General features: G+C 35.0%; 1 protein-coding gene and 1 non-coding gene across 29 annotated transcripts in view; both read right to left on the bottom strand.

The window, feature by feature from the left end:
• Positions 1 to 27,801, bottom strand: part of CCDC91 (coiled-coil domain containing 91) — a 381,398-nt gene that overhangs the window by 68,025 nt on the left and 285,572 nt on the right. For all 28 annotated transcript variants that reach the window (XR_008300195.1, XM_053226085.1, XM_015065239.3 and 25 more), the window contains one exon: positions 23,088 to 23,201. Coding sequence is in view for 27 of the 28 variants with exons in the window: in XM_053226085.1 (XP_053082060.1) it covers positions 23,088 to 23,201 (114 nt within the window). In the remaining variant the exon portion in view is untranslated. The remainder of the gene's footprint in view (positions 1 to 23,087; positions 23,202 to 27,801) is intronic.
• Positions 6,695 to 6,802, bottom strand: LOC113593113 (U6 spliceosomal RNA). Its single transcript, XR_003413173.1, has one exon. It is a non-coding gene; the product is annotated as a U6 spliceosomal RNA (small nuclear RNA).

Genomic DNA, 27,801 nt, shown 5'->3' with positions numbered 1-27,801 from the left:
CCTTTTCCTAAAGTTAGCCTGATCCAGGTCTATTGCTTGTAACCAAAAAAACTCTATATACACCAGCTATATCTGAAATCTGCATAAATTATCTAATCTAATTGATATTTAATTATAGTAAGTGCAAATAAGATTTAGTGACTTCTCTCTGCTTTCAGAAATACGTTTTATCATTGATTTGGCTTTTGGTTTTAGCCCTAATACATATCCCCACACAGTGAAGTCTACATAGGAACTGAGGACTGTTTACCTAAAAGAAAATTCTGTGGAGCAAAGGTGCTGTTTAAGCAGTCATCTCTGTTTGCTCTCTGTTGGAGCACTTCTTGGTAGGGCTTCAAGAAATACAAGGCAAGTGAAAAGAAACTGAATGTCTGATTGATGTCTGATTGCCTGAGTCCACAATTCTATAGGCTTACCTGAGATCTTAAATAAGAATCTTTTAAGATACAGAGGCTTTCATTATTTTTGGCTTTCCTTCTGTGTCTTGGATGTGGTTGCTCTTTGGGTATAGCTACGGGTCAGACTCTGTGTGGTCAATCTGAATCTGCAATTACTGGCATCCAGGGTCAGAGGAGAGGGGTGTAGCAGCAGTGAAAGTGCATGTTTCTTAAACAAGGAAAGAAATGAATAATCACTTTGGTTTTGCTTTACAGATGCTTTGATCCACTTCATTTTTCACTGTGGGAAGACAGAATGGCAATCTCTGAGTTGCTTTAGCGTTCACTTCCCAGAATGAATCTTTCAAGGCCATGGAGTATCATGCCTCTGTCAGCGGGGCTGCGCTATGAACAAGCCATTAAGATGGCATTTCAGTGCAGGGCACAGAAATAATATTCTTTGCCATCACTCGGTGTACAAAATTTGGAGCTCCACTCATTTGCCTGCACTTCAGAGCAAACGATTCTAAGGGCAAACGGTAAGAGTTCTTTGAGCAGGAAAGTTTGGAAAAGTTAAGTGGGTAGTTAAGAAGGTCAAAGATTTCCTTGTTCTTACAGAATAATTATGCCCAATTCCAGTTTTTTTGTGAAAAAACAGGGGAAAAGAAGTCCATTAATGGATACCAAAATGGGCAACAGTTCCTATCTTCAGTGTTACTGAAGCAGCCTTTACCGACTGTAGTGCGTACAGTTTAGGGTGTTCTACAGCACCATGACCAATTGGTCATTCTGCAGCAAGTTTCCAAAACTAAAATGGCAGGTTAATTTATAGCCTTAGTGAAGCTGTTCTGCTAAACTTCACTGAAGTCGATTACCTGCCCCACAGGGCATTTTTTCTTGATCTACATATAATGAGTGAAATACATACATAAGAATCTTCTAAGTGACATAATTTCCATGCATATAGTTCAATAATTAGTTCAAAATCTTCCTAAAAAAAAACCCACCTAACTTATAGAAGGCATGGAAATATTTAGTGATTACATAATTTATTCATCTTCGTAGGAAATACTTTACCCCCCCTGGTGGTAAAGAAGCAACTAATTCAGGGTGGTCTTTGATTATTCTTTCCTCTCAGTTGTATGCCCTCTTTTCTCAACCTACTAGTTAGCAATTCTACATTTTGTACAGTCTAAGGATGCTCGTTGCAAGGGATTTATTTATATCATGGATTGTGCTATATTGAACACATAGTGGAACTCATCAATTAAAGATTGCTGCAGTGACAGTTTCAGCAACATGTCTTATGGTAATATATATATCCTTCCTTATTCTTAAGAAACATTCAAGTGTCATCAATTATTTCAGTGGGTATTTTTTAAGCCAGAATCTAATTTTAAAATTTATAGTCTAGTTCAAAACATGCTATGAGATTTAGAAGGTGCTAATTTCAACCATGAACACAGAGTAATGTTCTTCAGTGTGAAGCTGCATCTAATCATTCGTTCACTTCTCATGGGGAGCAGAGGAATGAGGCATCTCAGTGATTCCCACTATTCCCTACATAAAACTCTACTAGCGGTTTGTCACCAGAGACCAGATGAATGCTAACTACTTTTATGAAGTTATAGGATATATGTAGATGTAAGATATAGCTACTCTGTATCTGTAGGGTTTTTTGGTTCTAAGCAATAGAACTGGATCAGGCTAACTTTAGAAAAAGAAATTTTGTTGAAAGGATACCAGAGGCTTGCATAATTGATGGGAGGCCATTGCCCAGACATGGGAATGGACAAGCAAAGTTTTTTTTCTCCTTTCATTAAATTGACATTTTTCAGTTCAAGTACAATAAGCTAAAACACTCACTACCTTGCATATTTTACTACTTTTGAGAATTTTCTTTTTCCTTAGTTTAAATCAGAGGCTGCTATATTATAGCTAAGGAAAGTAAGAGATGGCACCATGCTTTTAAAAATATGATTCCACTGAACTAACACTGGGTGTCAATCCTAGATTGGTCCTCTGTCACAATGCTGCTGAGAACTACAACCAGTTCAGGTGACTAATTCTTATCTGAATATATCGTTTCTGTGGTGTAAACTTGTTGGAAGACAGGTAAAATTGTTATAAGGGTTTACCTGAGATGACAATTTGCGGTCTTTAAGTAATGGGGAAAAGCATACAGGAGTCTACACTTGACTTATGGACTAATGAATACTTAAAGGCATGGACGTACGGAATTCTGCCTCCATTTAAGAAAAATGGAGAGAAGAATGCCATGTCTTTCAGATAATGCATAGATAACAAATAATTTAAAATACTCCCCCAAAATAAATAAGGCAATTTATATATTTAAAAGTAGTTGATTCAATACAAACTTTACTCTAGAGGCCTTAGTCTTTACACTGTACTCAGATAAGTAACATCCATTTCTGATTCCGAATTAGGTGCTCATATTATTGTCACTTGTGACTTCTACACTTGGTTGTCCTTCATTTCTTTTTTCTTATCTAAATTCCAACCCTTCTTATCAGTCAGAGGTGTATTTAGCTGTGTGAAACAGAAATCTGACAAACAGTGGCTTAAAGAAGAATTTATTATTTAATGCACCATGGTCTCTGGGAGTAAGCCGTCCAGAGCTGGTAAGCAGTCCAGGAACAGACTAATTTCTTGCATGGGGCTCTTTAGTGTGTGTGTGTCTGTGTGTGTATGTATAGTTCCCTTTGATCATAAGATGGCTGTTGCATCCTCAAGTATTAGTTTATGTACTAAACAGGAAGGAAGTGAAAGGAAAAGCAAAGCATACTTGCCAAAGGAGTGTGCCAGTTTTTACTAAAAAAAGAAACTTCTTAGAAACCTCACTCAGTAGACTCTTTAGCACCTCAGTGGCCAGAACTGGGTTATGTGGCCACTAAAGACTGAAGAGGAGTTTGAGGAGGAGGCTGTTTGTGACTGTATACACTGCTGCCTTTAAAAACCCTGGAATCCTATTAACTCAGCAGAAGGAGAGACTTTATTTTATGTAGGTAATTAGCACTGTTTGCCACAATTCTGCAGTGCTAGATGAACTATGGTCTTTACACAGTCGGCCCTGTTTCTTCACGTTCCCTTCTCTGAACATTCCGAGCAATGATAGGCTGATCATGTATTACAACAATTGTGTGCTGCCTTGTACAATGCACTCATTTTAAGATATGTATTTAGACTCATCATCCCATAAGTTCTCAAAAATGAGTGTCAGATTTCATAATACTTCTGCATCATATAAATATGATATTTGACTTACTAATGAATTTACTCATGAATTTCATCTCAATCCTGTTCTCTAGAAAAGTAAATAGCTTATCATTGTTGCTCTAAAAGATATTTCATTTTTTGACTACTCCCAAAGCAATCTAGCTATTTTTTAAATTGCTGTAAGAGTCTTACTGGCTCTCTGCTATAGTTCCTAAGCTTATAGCTTTCCTAACAACATTACAACAATAAAACCAAACAAATGAGAAAAAACACCATCCTGTGTTATATCAAAGGTCTTAAGGAGTGAGGTATATTTTAAAATAACTTGAAACTTAGCACTGAAGTAACTGTGGTACAAATCAATTATGACAACTATTTTGCATCTGTTTCCATCTTCATTTTCTCTCTCAAACATGTCTTCCAATTAAGAGAAATGAAACAATAAATAGAGAGTCTTCAACAAACAGTGCAACTTTCTCAATAAATAAGTGCTCTCCTTACTATAATGGCTCTCTAAAAAATCTTTATGGTTATCTTTTCTTAGACATAAGTGTGGAAAAGACCACTGGTCTAAAATAGAACCTCCATTGCCCAACAAAATGGTTATTTCTTAATTTATGAATATATTGTATTTTTCTAGGAATATGTTATACATGTTATGAAATATGTACTATTTAAAAAAGGCTAATGCAATTGAATAATGCTTCCTTGTATTTGAAAATCTTGATATAGCAATTTGACTCTAGATGTAGTTTAACACTTATTTTTATTTTTTTAATTTGAGAGGCAGAGAGAAAGAGAGAGAGAGAGACAGAACATGCATACAAGCAGAGGAGAGGAGCAGAGGGAGAGGGAACAAATCTTAAGCAGGCTCCACGCTCAGCACAGAGCCTGACATGGGGCTCAATCTCACGACCGTGAGATCATGACCTGAGCCAAAATCAAAAGTCGGATTTTCAACCGACTAAGCCACCCAGGTACCCCAACACTTGGTTTCAATGGCTGTCAGAGCTGAAAAAGATACCTCAAAATAATATGTAGGTGAAATCTGAAACACAGCATAGTTAACTCTACTTATTAAATCATGAGGCTCATTTTCCAATTTCCAGAGTTTAGTGAAATTTTGAAAACACTGAATTGAGTATTGTATGACACTAAAAATCTGTGAAAAAGTTGTAGTATTTTTACTGTTATGTTTGGTGTTTTCTGGAGATGAGAGAAGAAATAGGAGGCAAGATGACATAGAGCCCTATAGGCCACTGCAATGACTCTGGTTTTCCTCTGAGTGACATGGACTCATTTCAAGATTTTATACAGAGGAGCGATATAATCTGACTGAAGTTTCAAAAAGGACTTTTCAGTGCAAGTGTAGAAGTAAAGATACCAGTCAGGGCGCCTGGGTGGCTCAGTTGGTTGAGTGTCCGACTTTGGCTCAGGTCATGATCTCAGAGTTTGTGAGTTCCAGCCCCACGTCAGGCTCTGTGCTGACAGCTCAGAGCCTGGAGCCTGCTTCAGATTCTGTGTCTCCCTCTCTCTCTGCTCCTTCCCTATTCACACTCTGCCTCTCTCTCAAAAAATAAACAAAGATTAAAAAAAAAATTAAAAAAAAAAAGAAGTAAAGATACCATTTAGGAGGTTTGTGTAGAAGTCCAGGCAAGAGCTGACAGTGGCTTGGGCAGTGGTGAAAGCAGTTGAAGTGGTCAGAATCTGGATATATATTTTTTTAAATTTTTTTTAATGTTTATTTTTTCTTGAGAGAGAGAGAGAGAGAGAGAGCAAGCAGGGGAGGGGCAGAGAGAGAGGGAGACAGAATCCCAAGCAGACTCCGTGCCGTCAGCACAGAGCCTGATATGGGGCTTGAACCCATGAACCATGAGATCATGACCTGAGCCGAAACCAAGAGTTGGATGCTTAACCAACTGAGCCACCCACGTGCCCCAGAATCTGGATATATTTTAAAGATAGATATCCCTATATATTAGATATAGGGAGAGAGAAGTAATTCTTAAAGTTTTAGCTTACACATCATTATGTTGAGAAGGATTCTCTGATCCACTAGGACTTCATTAGGTCATCTTTCCAGGTGCTTCGATAGCACCCTGTGCCACTTCTGTCTCAGCACTTTCACATGGGTGGCAATTTCTGGTTTTCCCCAGACTACAGTTTTTCCAAGACTATAATCCTTGGAAGTGTAGACATCATGTCTATCTTACTTATAGTATATACTTAGTATATAAATATTAAATCAGCAATTGTTAATGAGTGAATAGAATATGTAAAATCTATACAGTAGAAATCGGTAATACTCTGTTGGCAATAAAAATGTTGGGAAATTTTTTATTGGTATAATATTATACAAAATCTTATTTTTCAACAGTGCTACATCACCAATTCTATCAAACAGTTCATAATCACTTATATTTTATTATGAACTATTGTAGTTAACAGCCAAATTATGGGAAGAGTCCGAATGTCCATCAACTGATGAACGGATTAAGAAGATGTGGTATACAATGGAATACTACTTGGTGATAAAAAAAAAGAATGAAATTTTGTCATTTGCAACAATGTGGATGGAACTGGAGGGTATTATGCTAAATGAAATATATCAGTCAGAAAAAGATATCATATGTTTTCACTCATATATGGAATTTGAGAAAGTTAACAGAAGACCATAGGGGAAGGGAGGGAAAAATAAGTTACAAACAGAGAGGGAGGCAAACCATAAGAGACTCTTAAATACAGAGAACAAACTGAAGGCTGATGGAAATGGGGGGGGGGGGTTGGGGAGGCGGGAAAATGGGAGATGGGCACTGAGGAAGGCACTTGTTGGGATGAGCACTGGGTGTTGTATGTAAGGGATGAATCATGGGAATCTACTCCCGAAGCCAAGACTACACTGTATACACTGTATGTTAGCTAAAATGACAATAAATTATTAAAAACAAACAAACAAAAATTCCTGTAGTTAAATCATAGTATATTCTTTAGCAGATGGTAGTAGCTCTTAAAAGACTTTATCAAGGGCATCTAATATTTTTCACAGCCTAACGTATGAGAAAGTCTTAAGAACCTACAGCATATATGAGAATTGCTGATTTTATTTCATGTGTCATCCTTGCACAGGGACCATGCTAATCTTTTCTGTTTTGTTCCAGTTTTAGTGTATGTGCCGCTGACGTGAGCACTGACTGCTTTAATTTTAAATGTGAAATTGGCCAGACCGTACACTATTAGACACTAATAGGTTGAGTGTAGAAATAAAACAATTACAGCTTCAGGGATGGCAGTTGGGAACATTCCTGTGCTGACTGTTGATAATGTAGTTCAAATCTCTATGGAATAGATCTACTGACAATCCTTTGTTAAGTTTTTCTTAGTTTTGTACAGTATATACATATTATGAGAAAAAGTTATTGAAACAGAGCTTTAAAAGCCCAAAGCAAATGGGTAGCACAGCTTTTCATGATTCAAAACCTGGTAATGGTATTAATTTCACTCTTCACATATCCTTTGTGCTTGCTATGTATCTGCTTAGAAGGGAATTAAAAGTATACTTAGCCAATGGTATCTATCTCTAAGTTTCTCAGGGTGATTTTACCATGGTGAGTTTACTACATTGAAGGACTGGTTTTTAGCTGTGTAGGTAAAGACCTCAGATTTCCACAATACTAACTAAGCACAAATCTTTCTCTCAAAAGAGTCACAGTAAGTCAAGTTCACCAGACTGTATAAAAACTTCCCTGTGTTGTAAACAAGTCATAATCAGAAAGCTGCCTAATAAGCAGAGGATCTAAACAAATGGAGTTATATCACATAAATGTTTAATGTCATTTCTTCATGAAACAGAATTTTCTTTTCTTTTTATTTTAAAATTCTAATTTATTTATTTTGAAAGCAAAATAGCGAGAGCAAGAGAATCCCAAGCAGCTTCTGCACTGTCAGTACAGATCCCAACGTGGGGCTCAAACTCACAAACCATGAGATCATGACGTGAGCTGAAGTTGGACGCTTAAGTGACTGAGCCACCCAGGTGCCTCAAAACAAAATATTCTTGAACATCTGCTGTGTGCCAGGCTTACTCTGAGATACTGAGAATACAGTGGTGAACAAAATAGACAAGATACTTTAATGAGGGAGATAGACAATTAATACAGATTTTTGTCTGTTTTTTTTTAATTGATGCATCTCTAGTACTTAGAGTACTTCCTAGTAGATATTAGATGGCTGATGCTATTTGATGACTGAATGAAAAATGCAATATAAACTATTAAAATAGTTTCAGATAATGTTATATACTAAGAAGAAAATAAAATGGAATCATGATACGATAAAGTAATGTTAGTAGAAGAGAGAGTAGCTTGCCGAGATTGGTTTATTTGGTAGATTAGATTACTGTTTGGCAACCATTAACCCATTCTTTTTCTCCACCTCCTTGGGAGGATTAGTTTTCCACTCCACTGATGTTGAATTTGACTGGGCAACATGGTTGGCCTAGTACTGGGTGAAATGTACTTTTCTCCCTTTTGACCTTGGGCTTGTACATATGACTTGCTTTGGCCCACAAGATGTCAGAGGTGATACAGTCAAAAACTTGTTCACATTCTTGGGTTTCCCCTCTTGCACTTCTGACATCGATGTAAGAAGAACATGCCTTGGATAGCCCATAATAGATACCCTCTGACTTTTAGAAACTCTGCTCAAGTGGTTTAATTTCTTTCACTAAATTCAAAAACTTTGATTCTTGAAAGTCTATGCTATTTTCATTAATCTGTTGACTACTAATGTCAGAGTCTTAAACATGAAAGAAATATGAGTGAACAAGTTGCATTTTGGTGGGAGAGTTGAAAGGAAGGGACTTTTACTAACTATTAAAGTACACAATAAAAAAAGGTAGATGTAAAACTTCTTTTTTTATTAACAGGATTTTTTAGTAATTTAACCACTAAAATCAACTAAGAGCAGAAGGAGAGCATGTTTGTTTAGTCCAGTGGCTAAGCTCCACCCCAGACAAGATATTTTCATTTTCAACACATGATACATAAGAAGAGGAAAATGTGAACCACAGGAATGGAATAAATATTGAGGACAAAAGCAAAGTGTTGAATATATTATAGTCACACTAAATCTTAAATGAATAAGCACTCTAAACTATAAAGGAAAAACTAAGCAACAAAGTTATTTTATATGCCAAATGTCCCCACAGATGAATAAAAAGCAGACATTAAAATTCTTGTAAAATGGCAAAGAAACTATGATTAATATGTTCCTGGTACAAGGTAATGATCACATTATGCATGTGAAAAATATGAAAATTTGAAAAATCTTGGTGTCAAGAATAGTGGGATCATTTAATGAATCGATCCCAACATACACTGAATGTTGGATATAGGATTTATCCTAAAATATTGTACTTCAACTCCAATGTTCAGAAAATTATCTAGGCTGGAAAACATTATCTGGAAAAGCCTCAAATGGATTGGAGGGATCTAATGTTGAAACTTACTAGTATAATAATGTTCTGACTGGCAGCCAGGGTTTGGGCAGCCATAATCTTCTATAGCCCACAATCTCAAACAAAGACAGAAGTAAAAAGGATCCGTGAAAATAGACAGAACAAAACCTATATGTTTATTACACAGTTAGGGACTAAAGATTCTCCTTTTTCAGACTTAGAACATATGTGACTTAAATACGAGAAAGAGTACTTTGCTATCTAGTTTCTTATTTTCTTTAGTTTCTTCAGAGTTGAAAAACATAGCAGAGGTCATGGATAACAGGCCTGACAGCAAGAAAATGGAGAGGATTTAGAAGAAATAGATCCACTGATAAGAGCGTGAAGTAAATACAGAGAACAAAGATGTTTCCAAGGACACAAGAGACAACTAAAATTTAATCTAGGTGAATTACAAGTTAATCAAGTTCTTTCTATTTCAGGAATCTTTGTGGCCATCACTCTATGAAAACAAGTACTATAATTAATGTATAAAAGATGTCCCTAAATTACCAAAGGTAAAAATTGTTGGTTAACGCAAGAACAAATTTAATCACTAAAACTTAAAAAAAAAATCTATTTATATATATCTTCTAAAACTATCTATTTTTAGCACAAATACATGGAACAAAAACCTTATCTATCCAAATACTGCATATCCTCTGAATAGTGTCACATCACTTAGGCGTAACTGTAGAAACCTCAGATTATTTGAGAAAGTATGAACTTGTGGTGTCCAAGTGGCAAACTTTCTACAAGATGTCTGATGAACCTGGCGACTGCTAAAGTCCTGATTTAGTAAGAATGAAACCCATGTAGTTCGACTTCAAAGGATCAGATTTAGAATTAGCCATGAGACTAAAAAGCTGGAAAAATATTTCTACAGTAACCATAGCAACTTGGAAAAAATTCCCAAAATATGTAGTGGCCATTTATAATGTTCTCTGATTTTTGATACCCTTCCTGTGTTTGATGAATTTCTAGCCTTATGAGGTATGACTCCCCTAGGTAAAACTCAGAAAACTTAGTTATCTAACCTGCTCTACTCCCAAGGCTCTGCTAATCAGAGTTGACTGTAATAGACTGATTCAGAAAGAACAAGAGGAAGGAAGCTCTGTAGATCAACCATTTTGCTTGTATGGATGAGACACATTCAACTGTTGGATATTGCAATGGTTGCATTAAGCAATGGGTTCTTTTGGTGCTTGATGGGAATGTTGCAGCAAAGAAGGACTTATCTTTGAACAAGTTTGTGGTGTAGTTTTGGTATTGTTTCCGGAAGCTTAACCTTCATCCTGGTTCTCCAGCTTTCAACAATTTGGTCAACTATCCAATTTCCTTTTAATAAGCTTTTTTACTGTTTAAGTAGCCAGAAAAACCCTGATTGACACTAAATGGCTACTAAGCAGCAGCTGAAGGCAATGTAACCTCAGGAATATCAGAAAGATCTATGGTTAGTTCTGGCTCTCTAAGGGCTGATGGCTCTAAAATTCCAGCCAGTTTTCTGAAAGAGAAAAAAAAATTAAAAAGCAACATTTGGCAGCCTGCATAGTAGCAAAGTAAAAAATTATTACCTACAGTCACTTGAAATGAAGTGATCAATGAAGGCAAGACTTCAGAAGATCCAGAGACTACTAATATGGAACAACAATATAAAGAGTGTGAAGAAGACAAAATCACTTGCTTTTATTTCCATAGCACAGCTTTAAAAAAGATAATGAAATGTTCACAATTCTAAATTCTCAGTTCAGGACAAAAATCGCAGCGAAGAACTATTCCCTAATGCTCCCGGGGAAGGAAAAGCCAGCACTGGTGGACAACACAGTCCATTTCTTATAGACCAGAAGTGCTCATGCTGCTTTCCATGGAGTTGAGTTGTAATCAGAATGCTTTGGGCCACACTGACCATTGGCTTTGGCTACTTGATCAAATGATCCATATAACAGATAGGCATCAAAAAACTCCAACTTAATAAAATTATAAGATTCCCAGGTTTAATGAAGAGATGCCTGTCTTGAGCCACTACAACAAAAATTTGTAACATTTTTTCCAATTTCTAGTCCTGTCAATTATTTGCAGACTCAGAGCTTTCTGAGCAAAGAAGAGAACGCAAGTTCCTAAAGATATAGCTTGTAATGACATCAGAGGTGTAAACTGTAAACTGTGAGCTTGGCCTTTCTCATCAAGGTAACTGCACTGAAGAAAGGGAAATACCAGGTCTTTTGAGTACTGTTCTATAACAGCTCTGAACTAATCCTAAAAAACAAGGGACCTAGAATACCACTGTGGATTAGTGGTCACAAAGGATGATTGTAGGAATAAAATGATGACTGGAGTTTTACCCTGAATCTGCCTCACATTCAGCCCACTAGGACCTTAAACACACAGAGTATACAAATGGCACTGGAGAAGGACAGAAGATTACCAGAGGCTTCATCAGATAGTGATTTCATAAGCAGCTGCTATTGCAGATGTACATTCTTTACTCAAGCTCTCAGCACCAGGTATATGACTATTAATCTGCAAATGATTTTTTTTCCTCTTTCCCAACAGAGAGAGAACACCTGTAACAGCTGCTTTCATAGAGCAATAAACCATTCTATCTTAGGGTTATATAAATTATTTGGCTCTGAACTGCAATATATTTCACAAAGACCATTACTGTCTCGCCAAAACATAGGAGAACTATATTGATGACATTATGTCTCTAGGACCTGGAAAGCTGGAGGTAATAAGTATTCAGGATTCTTTGTACAGATATGTTAAACACATCTGTAAGTCTAATATAAGTGCAGTAAGGTGGGAGACACATTATATGAATATATAAGAGCTACACCTCGGTGAAGTTTCTGAGGGCCCAGTGATCTTAAGCATATCAGGATAACCTCTACAAAGTTAAAAGTAACTGTGCCTTGTGCCTCCTGCCACCAAGAAAGAGGCGCAGTGGCATGTGTCTTTTGAAAGTAATATGTATCACATTGGGAATCTTGCTTTGACCTATTTATAAAGTGACCTGAAAGCCCACAGCTATGAGTGGGCACAAGAGGAAAAAGGAGCCCTCCTAGTTAATCCGGGCTACAGAGTATCTACCTGGCCTTCATGATCTACTGATTCAATGTACTTAGAACTGCCAATATTTTATCCGAATACTAGATGGAGCCTGTGGCAAGTTCTGATTGAGGAATCCCAACTGAGATCTCTAAAGTTTTGGAGCAACATCATCAGGCAGGAAATTTGTTCCTTTGGAAAGGAGCATTTAGCTTGCTACTAAGTCCTATTAGAGTCTGTATATTGGACTGTGGAAAAAATAAATGTGACCTGATCTGCCCCAAATGAACTTGGTTTAGCTGATTCACTGAACTATTAAATTAGGCATGCTCAGTAGCAAGCCATATTAAGTGATTGTGACATATATGGAATGAGACTTGAGAAAGTTCTTACAGCAGAGATCATATGATCAGATCACTCACACTCTCAGCTATACTTGCCTTGTGGTAGGTTGCTGCAACAGATTTCGGGCCATTCCCTTTGTGAACACATTTTGTTTTTATAAGGGATAGCTGAAGTATTTTGCTCTTACTTTACCTGATGTTACCGTTAATATTGTTACGTATGGAAGAAGGGTCTATTTTGAAGGTTAGGTTTAAGTATTAGCAAAGGGTATATATAAATTGATGTTGAATAGCCAAGCAATGTAGGATAGTGTATGTTTGTCATATTTTCTTGTTTTGGCATTTTGGAAAAACCCTTAACATATCAGGAGATATCCTATGCTTATAAGTTTAGTCACTGTGAGACAGAATGCACAAAGAGTATTTTCTTAGCTTGTTTTTGTACCCAGTATATAGGCAGACATGTGATCAAAGGTCTACCAACCCGGTTTACACCCATGAGATTTCAGTAAGAAATGAGCAATCTGATGAATGAAACTCCATATGGGACTTTTTTAACTGGTGAGGGTAGAGGCAGAGATTTAGCCAGAGGCTGTGAGATTCAGTCAGTGATACACAAGTGGTGTTAGGTGGGGATGTGAAAGCAATAAGTTTGGGGGAAGTTTGGTGGGGAAGCAGCAGCAATGAGATTTCCTCATGAGGCCAGTTCTAGGTCATGGTTTTGGGGTTTGCTTTTGGAAGCTGAATTTCAAAGCCCATTTTCCCATCCCAATAACCTCTTAATAAATAAACTCCTTTTTCTGCTTAAGCAGTCAGAGTCAACTTCTATTGCTTAAAATTAGGAATTCAATCTGAATTTTAAAAATAAACAGTTTTCAAGTAGACCAACAACTTGTCAGATATTTATAGGATCTTAATCAGGGTAACTGCAAATTTTCTGTTAAAGGGATGCAACGATAAAAATTAGTTCTTAGGGGGTAAACTCATGTGAATGCTGCACCTTTATGTATAAAACTAAGGATTATGGAATCTCATGCATGGAATCTCAACTGAACCAATCAATGATGAGGAGAATTGATGAAAAATGACTAGAAAAAGAATACAGAATAATATCTTTAAAAGGAGATAAAATAAGAGATGTACATTGCTGCATCAATCCCAGAGAAAGAAGTACAATTATGTCTTGTCTATCCATTTAGTATTCTTTATTTTAAAAAATAAGAAAAACTGACAATCTAGTCAAAGACTAAGGCAGACATGTGATTCACCCATAATCTAATGGATTTCATTCAGAAATAATGTGATGATAATAAATGATGTATCTGCTTCCTCTCTGTTACAGACTAGAGTTCACATGTATTAAATAATTGGCCTTCCTTTAAAGAGGGAGCACAAAGCTTCCAGAGCAAGACAGGAGCACAGAGAGGTCATGTCAGTGCATATGAATCAGCAACGAACAGAATGTCAAGAAGGTTTTCTCTGTTTTCATATGAGAAGAAAAATACCGCATCTCTTAGAAAATGATTTTTTCATGCTGTTTCCAAGGCACTATTAGTTACAAACCAAATTGTTATTTTTGCTATTTTTTCAAAGGAAAGAACTGATGGCTGAGGAGATACATATGATGGAAAACAACTATATAATAAATCAAGTAGTTTAAATGTAAAAACTACTAGTGTCTTTGGTAATAATACCATCTCCTTTCTACTGAAAGTAAATTTTGACAAGGAAATAATAGTCATTTCAAGAATTTCAGTTAAAAAGTAGCACATGAAAAATAACTCATCTCTTAATTATTTATACATTTAAAAAATAAGTCAAAGAATGGGAAACAACAGATATTCATAAATATGCAGGTAATATAAAGAACATTAACTTATTATAGAGTAAGTCTACAATCCCACAGATAGAATTTCTATAGCCAATTGTTCAAAGTACGCAAGAGAAAGTTATATTATTTGTAAATGTTTTACGAGAAACTCTTGCAGATATTAGTGTAAAGCCTGAATTGTTACTGTTTGAACACTGCATCTTTCTTTTAAATGACAATTTCTTCTATCTAGCAAGATTAAATTAAGAATCAGGAGCCATTGAGAGGTGTCAGACAAGTAAATACTAGGATTATACTACTTAGTTCTGTGCTAAAATAATATAAAATCAAGTTTTTGTCAAAAAAAAATATTATCCATGCCAACTAACTTCAAAATTTAACAAAATTGGTTTTCAAACAGATTATGCTGGGATCATGATTCAGTTTTCTTAATTTGCTACATAAAAACTTGTTTGCAATAATGACTTGTATATTTGGATCTATTTTAAAGGACTGAAATAATCTGACATGTTAGTTTTCTTTTTAATTCCTACAGGAGTATAATTTTAAGGGAGTTTGGCATTAGCCTGTATGTGAGTAGAAATGTGTACTAACTCCTTGAATATACCCATAAAGACTTTTATGAGAACTAAAGATAGAGATAATACCACCTGGAATAATAGAGCTAGAATGGTTTTAAAAAAGACAAAGCAAAGTTATCGTTACCTTATCACTGCTATCACATAAGCTGGTGGTGGTTTTAACGTCACAGCTTAATTTATGTTGTACATTTCATAAAACTTCATTTTAAGACTTTGTCAATCTTTTACTACTACCTAACACGGTCACGCCAACTAGAAAAATATCAGTCCTCTTTGCTATATAAATCAAATCTTAAAACCCTGCAGAAATAATATTTAAGCTATCTAAACGAATAGTCTTTGCTAGGGTCCTCAGAAGTTCCCAGTAGGTGAAAAAGCTACTTAAAAATAACTTATAAATTGTATGCGATACATAACTGCAAGCAATTTCCCAAGTGAACTCTGTATGACTATACACTATCCTTGTTTTTCTACTTTTCTTCCTCATTTGTCTGGATGGGGCTAATTTATTTAATTTATCCAAATAGAGCCTGGAAAAGTAGAAAGGGGATTAAAAGCCTGCTAGTGGAGAAACTGACAATCCTAGACTACTGTATGAAAAGTAATGCAGAAAGCAAATTATCTAATCAGATTTAAGGAGCTACTGGGGCATCTCCCTATATGGTTTGCAGTCAGACAGAACCAAGTTAAAATTCTGACTCTTACTGATCTTGCGCCATGATCAAATATCACTGACTTTCAATTTTCCTCGTCTGCAAAGAGCAGATATTATTTCAGAGTTGTTTTGAGGATTATGTGAAACAGTGTAAATAAAGCAGCTGCCATAATATTTTGGACAAACTTGGCACTCAATAAATGGTTTTTGTTTTGCATTGTTTTCTGATACAGAACATTTTACTTCAACAACTTCAATTCCACTTAAGCTGAACATTTCTAGGTGTTCTTTTAACAGTCATATCATAATAAGATAATTCTTTATCGCTATTCTTTATTCCTGTATCTTGCTCACATAGGTAGATTGTTGGTAAACAGCTCAGGCTCCAGAGCCAGACTATCACTTTCTAGTTTCATGATTTGGTGGCTAATAATATTCTTAACAATGAACACACACACACACACACACACACACACTCCTTAGACTAGTGCCTGGAATATGGTAAATGGTACATAAGTATTAGCTTTCATCATCACTGTTATCATCATTTCAATTTTGAGGCCTTTGATAGCTACTGCTTCCTCTAGGTCTGACCTCTGGCTTTTCGTTCTTGACCAGTTGCTCACCATTTATATTATGAGATATCCAGACGTTCTGAGTAAAAGCTTCACTGGGTTGGGTCCATCTCAAATGCTATACCATGCTAGGCCTTCCATGATAGTATATCCATCAGGTGTGTCAATTCCTAACTGACACAAGCTATGACTCAAAGTTGACATTTTGTTGATTTGTCTTTGTTTTGAATCAATTCTTATCACCATCTAAATTTTAAGAACTTTTGTATAGTGTACTGGTGGAGAAAAGTCATTTGAGTATTTAAAAAAGAGTTAAAACATTTCATTGAAGAATAAAGCCAACTGTCATTGTGATAATTTGAGAAGTGACTGGATAATTATTTAAATGAATAGTTTAAGTTGCTACACAAAAAGAGAGATAAGCATTTTTAGATTCTAAATGACCTCAACAGAAGTATTTACTTACTGTACTTTGATTTAGAAGTTTTTTTCTTTAAACAAAATGCTGTCCCCCAAACAGAGTACATTAATTGATATACCTATTAGTTCTTATGTGTACTTAATTAAATTGTTATTTTAATTCCAAGTTGGAACATATGTTGTTATTTCCTGAAACAGATATAGTAATTGGCTTTAATGCAGCATGAAGTTGTATCTATCTTTTCAATTACTCCACTGTTGAAATGGAAATGATCAACAGTGATCTCCCTCACCAGAGACCATGATTATTCACATGTCAGCAAATTTTTTTAAGGTTATTCTTATGCAACTGAGTATAGCAAAATAAGAAAGAGGGTCAAGAAGACTGTTAAAATATAAAGTGAAGGATGGCAATAAATTTTATTTTAAGGTATACTGTATGAAATAAATTTTCAAATATTGCAAAAGGGAAAAAAAATAAGTAATTTTTTAGACCACACCTCTATAAACTACGTAAACTTTTGAAACCTATTCACCTCACTGGTTTCACTAACCCTCCTCTGAATTAAGTTTTCTGTTCTTTATATCTAGAGAGGATAAATTTATGAGCTAGTGAAATATCAGGTGGCAAAATGATTTGCACTATTTCTAAATCTATCTACCTTTCTATTTATTTGTTATTGTGCCATTTGAAATGGGTGAAATTTTATAAATTTGGAAGGTAAATTTTTTATGCATGAACTTAAAATACAGGTTGTGTGCAGAAGCTTTAATTCCCTTTGGCATTAAAAAATGAGGTACGACTGAAAGGGCAGCAAGTACATGTGAGGGTACATTCAATTTACTAGGCCTTGATCAGACAGAAGCATTTTCTGACATGATACCCAAATGTACAGTTAGAAGGGCAGATGCTTCTTGCATAGGTGATGATACAGCCTACCCCAGGATGAGTAGGAGCAAGTTAATTAGGCTAATTAATTAGAATGAAAATGAAGAATGAAGCCAACTGTCATTGTAATAATTTGACAGATCATTGAAAATGAGGCAGAAGACCGGGGGATGTTCGAAAGTGTCCTTTTCCACATTAATGCATAAATTATGTATAAAATCACTAGTATGATGCAACTGATTTATACCAAGAATTAAAAGCCTCTCGAAAGATTTACCAGTTGTCAAGGAAAATGTTACACACAATGTTGACAGATTTTAGAGGTGTAAGAGACATTACAGATCAGACAGTGGAACTTCCATATTGTTAAGAGAAGAAAAGTCAAGCACCACAGGGCGTTAAATAACTGTCTTGAAATCATGTTTAAGTCAAGTAACTGGAGAACTGATTGGAGAGTTCATTTTGGCCAATACTAACTCTTAATAAATAGTCTGAGACGCAAACACTAAAGAACACATAGCAAAACTGGATTAAAAGAGTCCTTTTAAAATTAAGAAATTCTGACAATGACTTGACCACAAAAACTTTGAAGTAAGATAATTGCTCCTTAGTCTTCTCTAAAGATCTAAATTAAAAGGATCCTCTAAAGTGAAGATTATTTTCCTGGAGGTGACTTAGAAAACACAGGCCATAATTCTGGTTAAGAGGAAAAAAAAATAATCTTTTATTACATTTGGACAAGATTTTATTTTTTAGGAATCACTGCTTGGCTGTGAGTAGTTGTTGCTTGCTGAATGTTATTCACACTTCCTCCCTCATAGCAAGCTCATGTGTAACAGTCTTAACTTGTGGGATGGGTTGGAACACTCCATTTTGTTCCAAGGGCCATAGGTCATTATAAACCACAAATTCTTCCTCCCTAGGGAAGAGTCAAGGGATGTGGTCATTCCTATCTCATTTTTCTACAATCTCCTTAAGTCTAAAATACAGTTTCTGGCACTAAACACAAGATTTGATATATTATAATACCTTACCTGGCAATTAATATCGAGAGAGAAATCTTTTCCAGAATGGCACCTATGGAATTTCTATTGTCTAGTTACAATGAGGCACAATGAAAGAATAAATATTTTAAAGGCCTGACAGGAAGAAATTTTCCCCACAAGATGATTTTGATGGTCTAGAATGGACATTGATGAACTTTTCTCTATAAAGGGCCAGATGGTAAATATTTTATGTTATATGGTCCCGATAGTTTCTCAAACCACTCTGCTGTTGCAACACGAAACCAGCTAAAAACAATACATAAATGAATGGGTATGCTGTGTGTTTCAGTAAAACTTTATTTACAAAACAAACAGCAAACCAGACTTGAACCTTGAGCTTTAGTTTGCAATCTCTAATATAGAATTTATAATGATTCAAGAGAGTTTAAACCAAAATTTAAATTTTAATGAAATACATTCCAATGCAAAGCACTACACTTGAAGGTACCCTGCTGAAATCTTTGCAGATGATCCTATTTATCTTTTCTTTGCGGCTGTAAAAATTATAGAGAAGACTTATAAGATTATTTGAAAATTAGATAATTTTCATCAACTGATAGAAAACGTATAAGAGCTGAAGCTGCAAAACACTAGCTTTTCAATTGCATGCTGACTGCAAATTCAATATAATCATTATTTCTTCTGAGCTTAACAAGGTAGACTTTACAGAGGATTTAAAAAAAACCCTATTACTTCGAATACTTAAAAGGAAGGCATTTTTATCACTGGGACAGATCCATTATCAATTTGAATTATTTTTCTGATTGATCACTTAAAAAGCTCTCCTTGTTTGGATATTTTGATTCCATACTAATTTTTGGTTATTATTATGACTTGGACTAACAGTATAAGTACCATGTATCCAACTTAGCAAATAATTTAGGACGCAATTTCAGTGTAAATTATTATTATTATGATTATTTACTTCTGAGAGAGAGGGAGAGAGACAGACAGACAGAGAGACAGAGTGTTAGCAGGCAAGGAGCAGAGAGAGGGAGACACAGAATGCAAAGTAGGCTCCAGGCTCAGAGCTGTCAGCACAGCGCCTGGCTGGAACTCACAAACTGCGAGTTCGTGAGCTGAGCCGAAGTCGGACGCTTAACCGACTGAGCCACCCAGGTGCCCCAATTTCAGTGAAAATTATAATTCACTTAATTAGTATATGTATAGGTAGCCCCTTTGTCTGTCAAAGATGCTCAGATCAGATGAATAGTATTTACAAAATTTGGTGACACTTCCATTGATTTGGAACAAGAAAGACTAGTAAATGGTGTTTATAAGACATTTTCTCAGTATAATTCTAATTCTTGTACAATTTTAATTCTAATCCCTAGTATAACTATAATACTTAAAAGGATTGGATAATTGATTAAAAACTTGTTGACTGCAGATATATGGAAAAAGCAATGTTACCCTCTATGGTGATAATGTGATTCTACTGAATCTTATACTGTGTAGGACAAATTATAAGTTATTTGAAAAGTTAAGCATTTGGATTTTTCTGTGTTTCTTTGTCTCTTAAAAGCAAAAAACTGAAAGGAAAGATGTAAGGAAAAGAGTCTTCATTTTAGCCGTTTAGCGAATCTGGTAAGGGTAAGATGATGTCAAAGGAAAAATTGTTTAGGACAAAAGACATATAAAGACAGGAACTAACACAACATTAGACTTCTTCCTTCAAAGATTTCTGAAAACTTCAAAAGGGGAAGATTACTTCACAGACTGGAATGTAAGCCCAGTTGGAACCAAAGTCTATAGGGCTTTTGAGGTGTCTAATGCTAAAAATCTCAAGTTGACTCTCTAGTTAAAAAAAGCTGGAGAGGAGAAAGGAAAATTTTCGTTCTGGAAAAGTGTTCTTCTCTGATGCAAATAGAAATCCATCTTACAAAGGAAGAAGTAGAGATGAGTTGCCCTAATTTACTCTTTTGGAAAGAGACTAGAAGATTATGAATTTGCTAAAAAACTTTTGTTTCTTCTAACTATGACTTTGTAAGCTATGAGATATCTTATTTTTTGTGAAAAATTTCCAAGCCCAAAGATATTCATACAAATTAACTTGAAACACTGAAATACAGTTTTGGAAAGAAGAAGAGTATAGAGAATCTAAATTCTTAAAAAGTTATATAAAAAAGAGGTCTAGTAAATAGTTGGTCCTCTATTTCAGATATTTTATCCATTTTCCTTTTTTATAGCTTTTCTGTTTCAAGAGATGGAAACATTCAAATGTTAAAAGTATTCCACAATGTGTTATAAAAAAAAACTCCCAAATCTCCAAGTGGAAGTAATAAACTTCCTACTAGCACACTGAATAAATCAGTCCTACTCTTCTGTGATTCTAGTAACAAGAGTAAAATAAACTTTTAGAATCACACTGTAAACTTCAGAAGAAATTTTCTAAAACTTTCTAAAATGCACATTTTTAATTAACAAAAAATAATGCTATTAAGAGTTTGTTCTTCTCCTTAATGCAGTGAAAATGATAAAAATCATAGCACACATTATTGAATTTTTACGTTAGCTGTTCTATTTTATCATACGTAGTAGCTCCTAGCAATTCTGTAAGGTAAGGAGTATTCTCCTTACCATATACAGGAACAAGCATAAAGAAGTAGAACTTTGGTGCAAACAGAGTCAAATGTTTTCATGATTTTGTTGCTGTTATTTAATGAATGTCTCTACATGTGAGAACTGGTTTACCCAATACAAATGAATAGTAATCCTTTAATACGATTCATAAGAACATACAGATTAAAGTGGCAGAGTTCATTGTCAGTTGTCTTCAAGGGTTACTTTGCTTACCAGAGACCAGATAACTCCTATAAGGGCATTTCTTGCTCTCATTTTAAATATTTCTTATGGCAGCCACATGACTCTTTTTGATGAGAAAGTAGTATCATTTTGATTTTTTTAAGAAAAATCTCCCATTTTGATAAAAAAAGACTAAATAATACAAAAATACTAAAATAATGGTATAAATGGGTTTGCTTTGTTCTACAATCTCTTGTTCAGATTTAGAACTCAAGTAAGGATTGGTCATATATTATTAAGAAAACCTGATATAAAAAAAGGATGCACCCACAAGACATCTTGAATTTATCTGAAGTTTAGTTCTTTCACTACTGCAATTGCTGTACATATGTGGAAAGCATCTATAATTCCTTTGCTGCATGACTACTTTTAAACCAGACGATTTAAAATAAGCATTCTGGGGATACATATGGAAATAGCAGTTTTCTGAGAATATATCACTTCCTGAAAAGTCAATTGACTATTTTTGGCTCAGAGTTTTCTCTTCAGAAGGTTAAGCACCTCTTTATTGGTTTTATTGAATTTATTTGGGTGAAACTGCTTCTAAAGACACCTGGATAACATGTGTAAAAATTTAGTCCCATACAAAATGCTTCTATGAATGGATGATTTACCTAGAAAGCCTAATTAGCAATTTTTACTCTGCTAACAAATTCTCCTTTGTTGAAACATAATGGTAGCAATTGAGGGGTGAGAATTTTCTTTGTATCATACCTAATTTGACTTCAAATTAAGAGTGTGTGATTAATCCGGTGTCATGCACTTTTTACTGTACTTCTGGCCTTCCACTTTACTGCCAATTGAAACATAATCTTATATTTTCTATTTATTTTGCTATTTTGATCACCGATTAAATTTAGATATCATGTGTCAAGTTTCCTCATACACACACAGTTTTATGTTTTATTTATATTTTTATTATATGTTATATTATATAACACACAGGATAAATGGTACATAATATTTATATTACACATTTATACCTGCTATTATATAATCCTTACACGTTACTTCTATAATATATAACATGTTATACTAAACATATAAATAAAACATAAAACATTGTATATATAAGAAAATTTATTATGTAACTTATTATATGCTATAATAGAATATGTTTATTACAGATATTATATTAAACATCTTAAGTGTATCTTACCTTGGTTATTACTTAAGAAGTCTAAAGATTTGTTGTAAAGACTACAAATTACGTTTGACTCATTATTTTCGGCCACTGCTCAAACCCATATATTAATGACCACAATGCACTGAAGTGACATTTATTTTGAAAAGCTTCAATATGTAATCTGAATTCTGAGAAGTATATTCTGAATTATGTTCCTGAAATGGAACTATGACAGAAGAGCCTTAACTTGCTAACTGTACTGAAGTCTACTAGAACCACAGTGGTGTTGACATAGAAGGCCTAAAGGGTGTATGTAAATTTCAACAAATAGTGTAAGAAATTAACAATATTATGGCAAAAAACTTAAAAATCTAAAACTGTCTACTCTTCTTATGAGGTAGTTTAGTTGGAAATGCTATATATAGGTCACTTCTAGAAGTCTAGCAAGAAGTTATTCAGTGTTGCTTTTTTGTTGACAGATGGAATTTATGTTTAAAGATACAACTATCAGAATATACAATTATATCAGAAAAATAATCTTGGATATTCTTAAATTAGCTTGACAAAGGACATAAATATTTTTTAATGCCCTGCTATTGTATGAAAGCAATGTTTCAGTTTATGGAAGGACAAATGAAAACCCTTCAGGGGGTACTTACTCTTTTCTGTTCTTTTACATACTCTATCAATTCATCTCTTGTTCTTTTCACTGCCTCTTCCACAGCCTTTTCACTTCGCTTCTGCTCTTCTATTATTGCTGCCTTAACAGTTTCCTGTTTGTGGGAGGAGGAGAAAAAGTCAGGGAGGTGTGCACTATGACATGTCTGTGTCCCTTTTATATAAACTAAAACTCCTCTTCAGTGGGTTGAGCTCATTCTGTTCAAAAGCATATCTTTAAACAGCAATTAAGAATTTACAAAATCTTCTAGGATATTACAGCTTCTACAGAATTCATTTTTCTAAACTGAGTGAAAGGGAAAAGAAATGGAATAAGCCATTTATTGCAGGGAGCGCCTGACAGACTCCAATGGCTTCCTCACCAACCTTTCATTTGATGTTTACATGATTGATTGCCTTCCTGTACTTTGCACTATCCACATAAGACTTCCAACTTGTGTTTATTCTTCCAAGAACACCCTAATGCTCTAGCTGTTTTATTCACGTTTAATTTTCCCATCATACAGTAATCAAGTGTGGTCTGGGTGAAGATTTACAGCTAGTTTGTTAGTTCTGCCAGGTTAAGATGTTGAGAGCTGGACACCATGAATAAGAGGTAAAAATTCCACCCTGTGTGCTAATAGTTGAAATGAGAAATCTAGGGAGAAAAGTGGTACTTCCTCTTTTACTGAAATTATAATCAAGTACCTCAGAGATTTCAGAATTTCAGATAAGGAGAAAAAGGCTAAAGTTAAAGAAGTATAACACTTCAAGAAGTATATTGTCTGCTAAAATAGCATTTGATGGCTTGGACGAATGACACAAAACAGACTTTGTTAACTTCCACTTATCTATATAGGTAGCATCCTTCTTTTACAGGTGATCAGTTAAAAAATGCCTGGAACTTTGGTAGGGATATTTGCTTCATTTTGTTATTCTTGATGACTCTTCACTTTGTGGTGTATGCTTGTTTTTGTTTAGTTTTTCCCCAAATAATTTTAGGAATGTGTAAATAACCCAGGAAATATGAAATAATATTAAGAATTTCCTATTGTGAGTATGTTTACTGCAGAAAATTTGAAGATACAGAAAATTATTACCACAAAACAATACACACACATCTTCACACTTGGGTATAAAGAGGGTGGGGTGCAAACTGTATATACTATTTTCTAATTCTGGCATTTTACACTCCAAATATATTTTGAATATTTTAACCCATTATATATTCCTCCATACTATGATTTATATTCCATTACAGGGATGTATAAGAATTTATTTTATCAATCCTTATTCATGTGTATTCTGGTTGTTTTTAATAAAATAAAGCAGTGATGAACATTCATATATGTATTTTTGTGAAGCATATTAGATATCTCTAAGTCCAAGAAGTAGAATCATTCTGGTGAAAGGATATAATTTTTGAGCTCTCTTACAGCTTCTGACATTTTGTACACATTTTTCCCCCAATAGCAGACCAAGGAAATGGCTATTTTTTTTACATCTTTGATTATATTTAGTCCCATTAGTTTTTTTTTTTTTTTAATGAAAGTGCATTGTAGCAAACATGTCAGACATTTTAACTGTCTCATAATGTGACCCAAATGACAAGTGGGATCATAATCAAAACAGGAAGGGGGGCCGCTGAATGGAACAGGTCCGTCGACAACATTTTTCATCTGTGAGAGGTAGAAATAACATAGTGTAGGGTCTTTGTAAGCTAAGTATAAATATTTCATTGCTAGGATAAAGACAGGAATGAATTTTGTGTTTGAATATGTTTACAGTTGTCTTAGAAACTTTAGTCCCATTTTTAAAAATCATTGTTTATTTGAGGGAGAATGACATCTAATTTATTCTGTACTTTTAAAAGATTATCATGTGATATTCAGCATTTTTCACAGAAATATAAGCAGTATACATATCATTTTATCATTTGCTTGATCATATCTCCTCTTCCCACTTCAATATTGATATACTCATAATTTTTTGTATTCATTATCCAAAATATAAAATTAAGTCACAAATCTGAAAATCCTTATAACGGTGGTAACTTTGAAAATGGTTACTATTTTATCTTCACTCACTGAATACACTGAGCTTTAATTCCATTTATAAATAATGGAGTATTAAGTTGTTTCCTTAATGACTTGGAAAGATTAAAGTTGAAAACCTATGATAATTTTTCAAAGACAAAAATGAAAACAAAATTATTTAAAATAAAATCATCTACTATTACAATTCTTACTGGTTTCACACTGATTTGAACTGAAAATTTTCATATCTTGGAAATGCAAAAAATATTACTAAGCCCCCTGAAATACAACACATCAACAGTTCTGTAGTAAAGAGTAAGCATTCACACTGTGTGGGTAAATTAAAAGTATAAAAAGCTTCATGTTAGTTCAGGTTAGAGTTTGCCAACAGCTGAGTTATAACAATCCTTAAGTTTCAGGGTCTCTGGAATTTTAGAACTGCAGAGACTGTAGACCAGGATTATTTGAATGTAAAAGACAAGTCCATGCCACATTAAATATCAGCTAGAATTTCTTTATTTTTTAAGTTTATTTATTTCCTTTGAGAGAGAGAGAGAGAGAGAGAGAGAGAGAGAGAGAATGAATTCCAAGCAGGCTCCACACTGTCAGCCCAGAGCCCAATGTGGGGCTCAAACTCATGAACCATGAGATCATGACCTGAGCCGAAATCAAGAGTTGGATGCTCAACCAACTACCACCCATGCACCCCTCAACTAGAAATTTCTAATTAGCAGGGGTCATATCAGTAAATTTGATCAGTAAATTTATTTGGTTGAACGCAAAAGCATTAATTTAAAAAAAGGAATATATCCAGAAAAAACATGAAGAATTAGCTAATCTGTTTTTCACTGGCTTTTGGGGGCTGAGAGTTTGTATTTGCTCAATCCACATTTTTGACAATCCTCTTTGGTTTTTGAGCTGATAAAAAACCATTTTCAAGGAAAGCATCTCTTAATTCAACTCTCCTCTCCAGTTGGGAATTAGGTGACAGTCAAGGTTGTGAAGCCATCCTTAAAAAAATACTGGTCAATAAATAAATTCCTTTGGATATAATACAAAAGTAAAGTTTAAGCCATTCATTTTCTCTCTCTTTTTTTTTTTTTTTGGAACTTGGAAGCTTTATTATGCACACAGGTGTTCAGTAGAGGCTTACTTGCTTATTTATTTGTCTGTTTATATTTTAATTCCAGTAGAATTAACATACAGTGTTATATTAGTTATAGGTGTACAATACAGTGATTCAACAATTCTAAATGATACTCAGTTCTCACTGTGATAAGTATATTCTTAATCTCCCCACCCATGACCTTTCTGGTAACCATCAGTTTGTTCTCTATAGTTAAATCTGTTCCTGTTTTTTTTTTTTTCAATATATGAGATTTATTGTCAAATTGGTTTCCATACAACACCCAGTGCTCATCCCAAAAGGTGCCCTCCTCAATACCCATCACCCACCCTCCCTCACTCCCACCCCCCATCAACCCTCAGTTTGTTCTCAGTTTTTAAGAGTCTCTTATGCTTGGGCTCTCTCCCACTCTAACCTCTTTTTTTTTTTCCTTCCCCTCCCCCATGGGTTTCTGTTAAGTTTCTCAGGATCCACCTAAGAGTGAAAACATATGGTATCTGTCTTTCTCTGTATGGCTTATTTCACTTAGCATCACACTCTCCAGTTCCATCCACGTTGCTACAAAGGGCCATATTTCGTTCTTTCTCATTGCCACGTAGTACTCCATTGTGTATATAAACCACAATTTCTTTATCCATTCATCAGTTGATGGACATTTAGGCTCTTTCCACAATTTGGCTATTGTTGAGAGTGCTGCTATAAACATTGGGGTACAAGTGCCCCTATGCATCAGTACTCCTGTATCCCTTGGGTAAATTCCTAGCAGTGCTATTGCTGGGTCATAGGGTAGGTCTATTTTCAATTTTCTGAGGAACCTCCACACTGTTTTCCAGAGCGGCTGCACCAATTTGCATTCCCACCAACAGTGCAAGAGGGTTCCCGTTTCTCCACATCCTCTCCAGCATCTATAGTCTCCTGATTTGTTCATTTTGGCCACTCTGACTGGCGTGAGGTGATAGCTGAGTGTGGTTTTAATTTGTATTTCCCTGATAAGGAGCGACATTGAGCATCTTTTCATGTGCCTGTTGGCCATCCGGATGTCTTCTTTAGAGAAGTGTCTATTCATGTTTTCTGCCCATTTCTTCACTGGGTTATTTGTTTTTCAGGTGTGGAGTTTGGTGAGCTCTTTATAGATTTTGGATACTAGCCCTTTGTCCGATATGTCATTTGCAAATATCTTTTCCCATTCCGTGGGTTGCCTTTTAGTTTTGTTGGTTGTTTCCTTTGCTGTGCAGAAGCTTTTTATCTTCATAAGGTCCCAGTAATTCATTTTTGTTTTAATTCCCTTGCCTTTGGGGATGTGTCGAGTAAGAGATTGCTACGGCTGAGGTCAGAGAGGTCTTTTCCTGCTTTCTCCTCTAAGGTTTTGATGGTTTCCTGTCTCACATTCAGGTCCTTTATCCATTTTGAGTTTATTTTTGTGAATGGTGTGAGAAAGTGGTCTAGTTTCAACCTTCTGCATGTTGCTGTCCAGTTCTCCCAGCACCATTTGTTAAAGAGACTGTCTTTTTTCCATTGGATGTTCTTTCCTGCTTTGTCAAAGATGAGTTGGCC

This window comes from Acinonyx jubatus, chromosome B4 (assembly GCF_027475565.1).
Source record: "Acinonyx jubatus isolate Ajub_Pintada_27869175 chromosome B4, VMU_Ajub_asm_v1.0, whole genome shotgun sequence".
In the NCBI taxonomy this organism is placed as follows: Eukaryota; Metazoa; Chordata; class Mammalia; order Carnivora; family Felidae; genus Acinonyx; species Acinonyx jubatus.
This window is presented reverse-complemented; position numbering and strand designations above follow the sequence as displayed.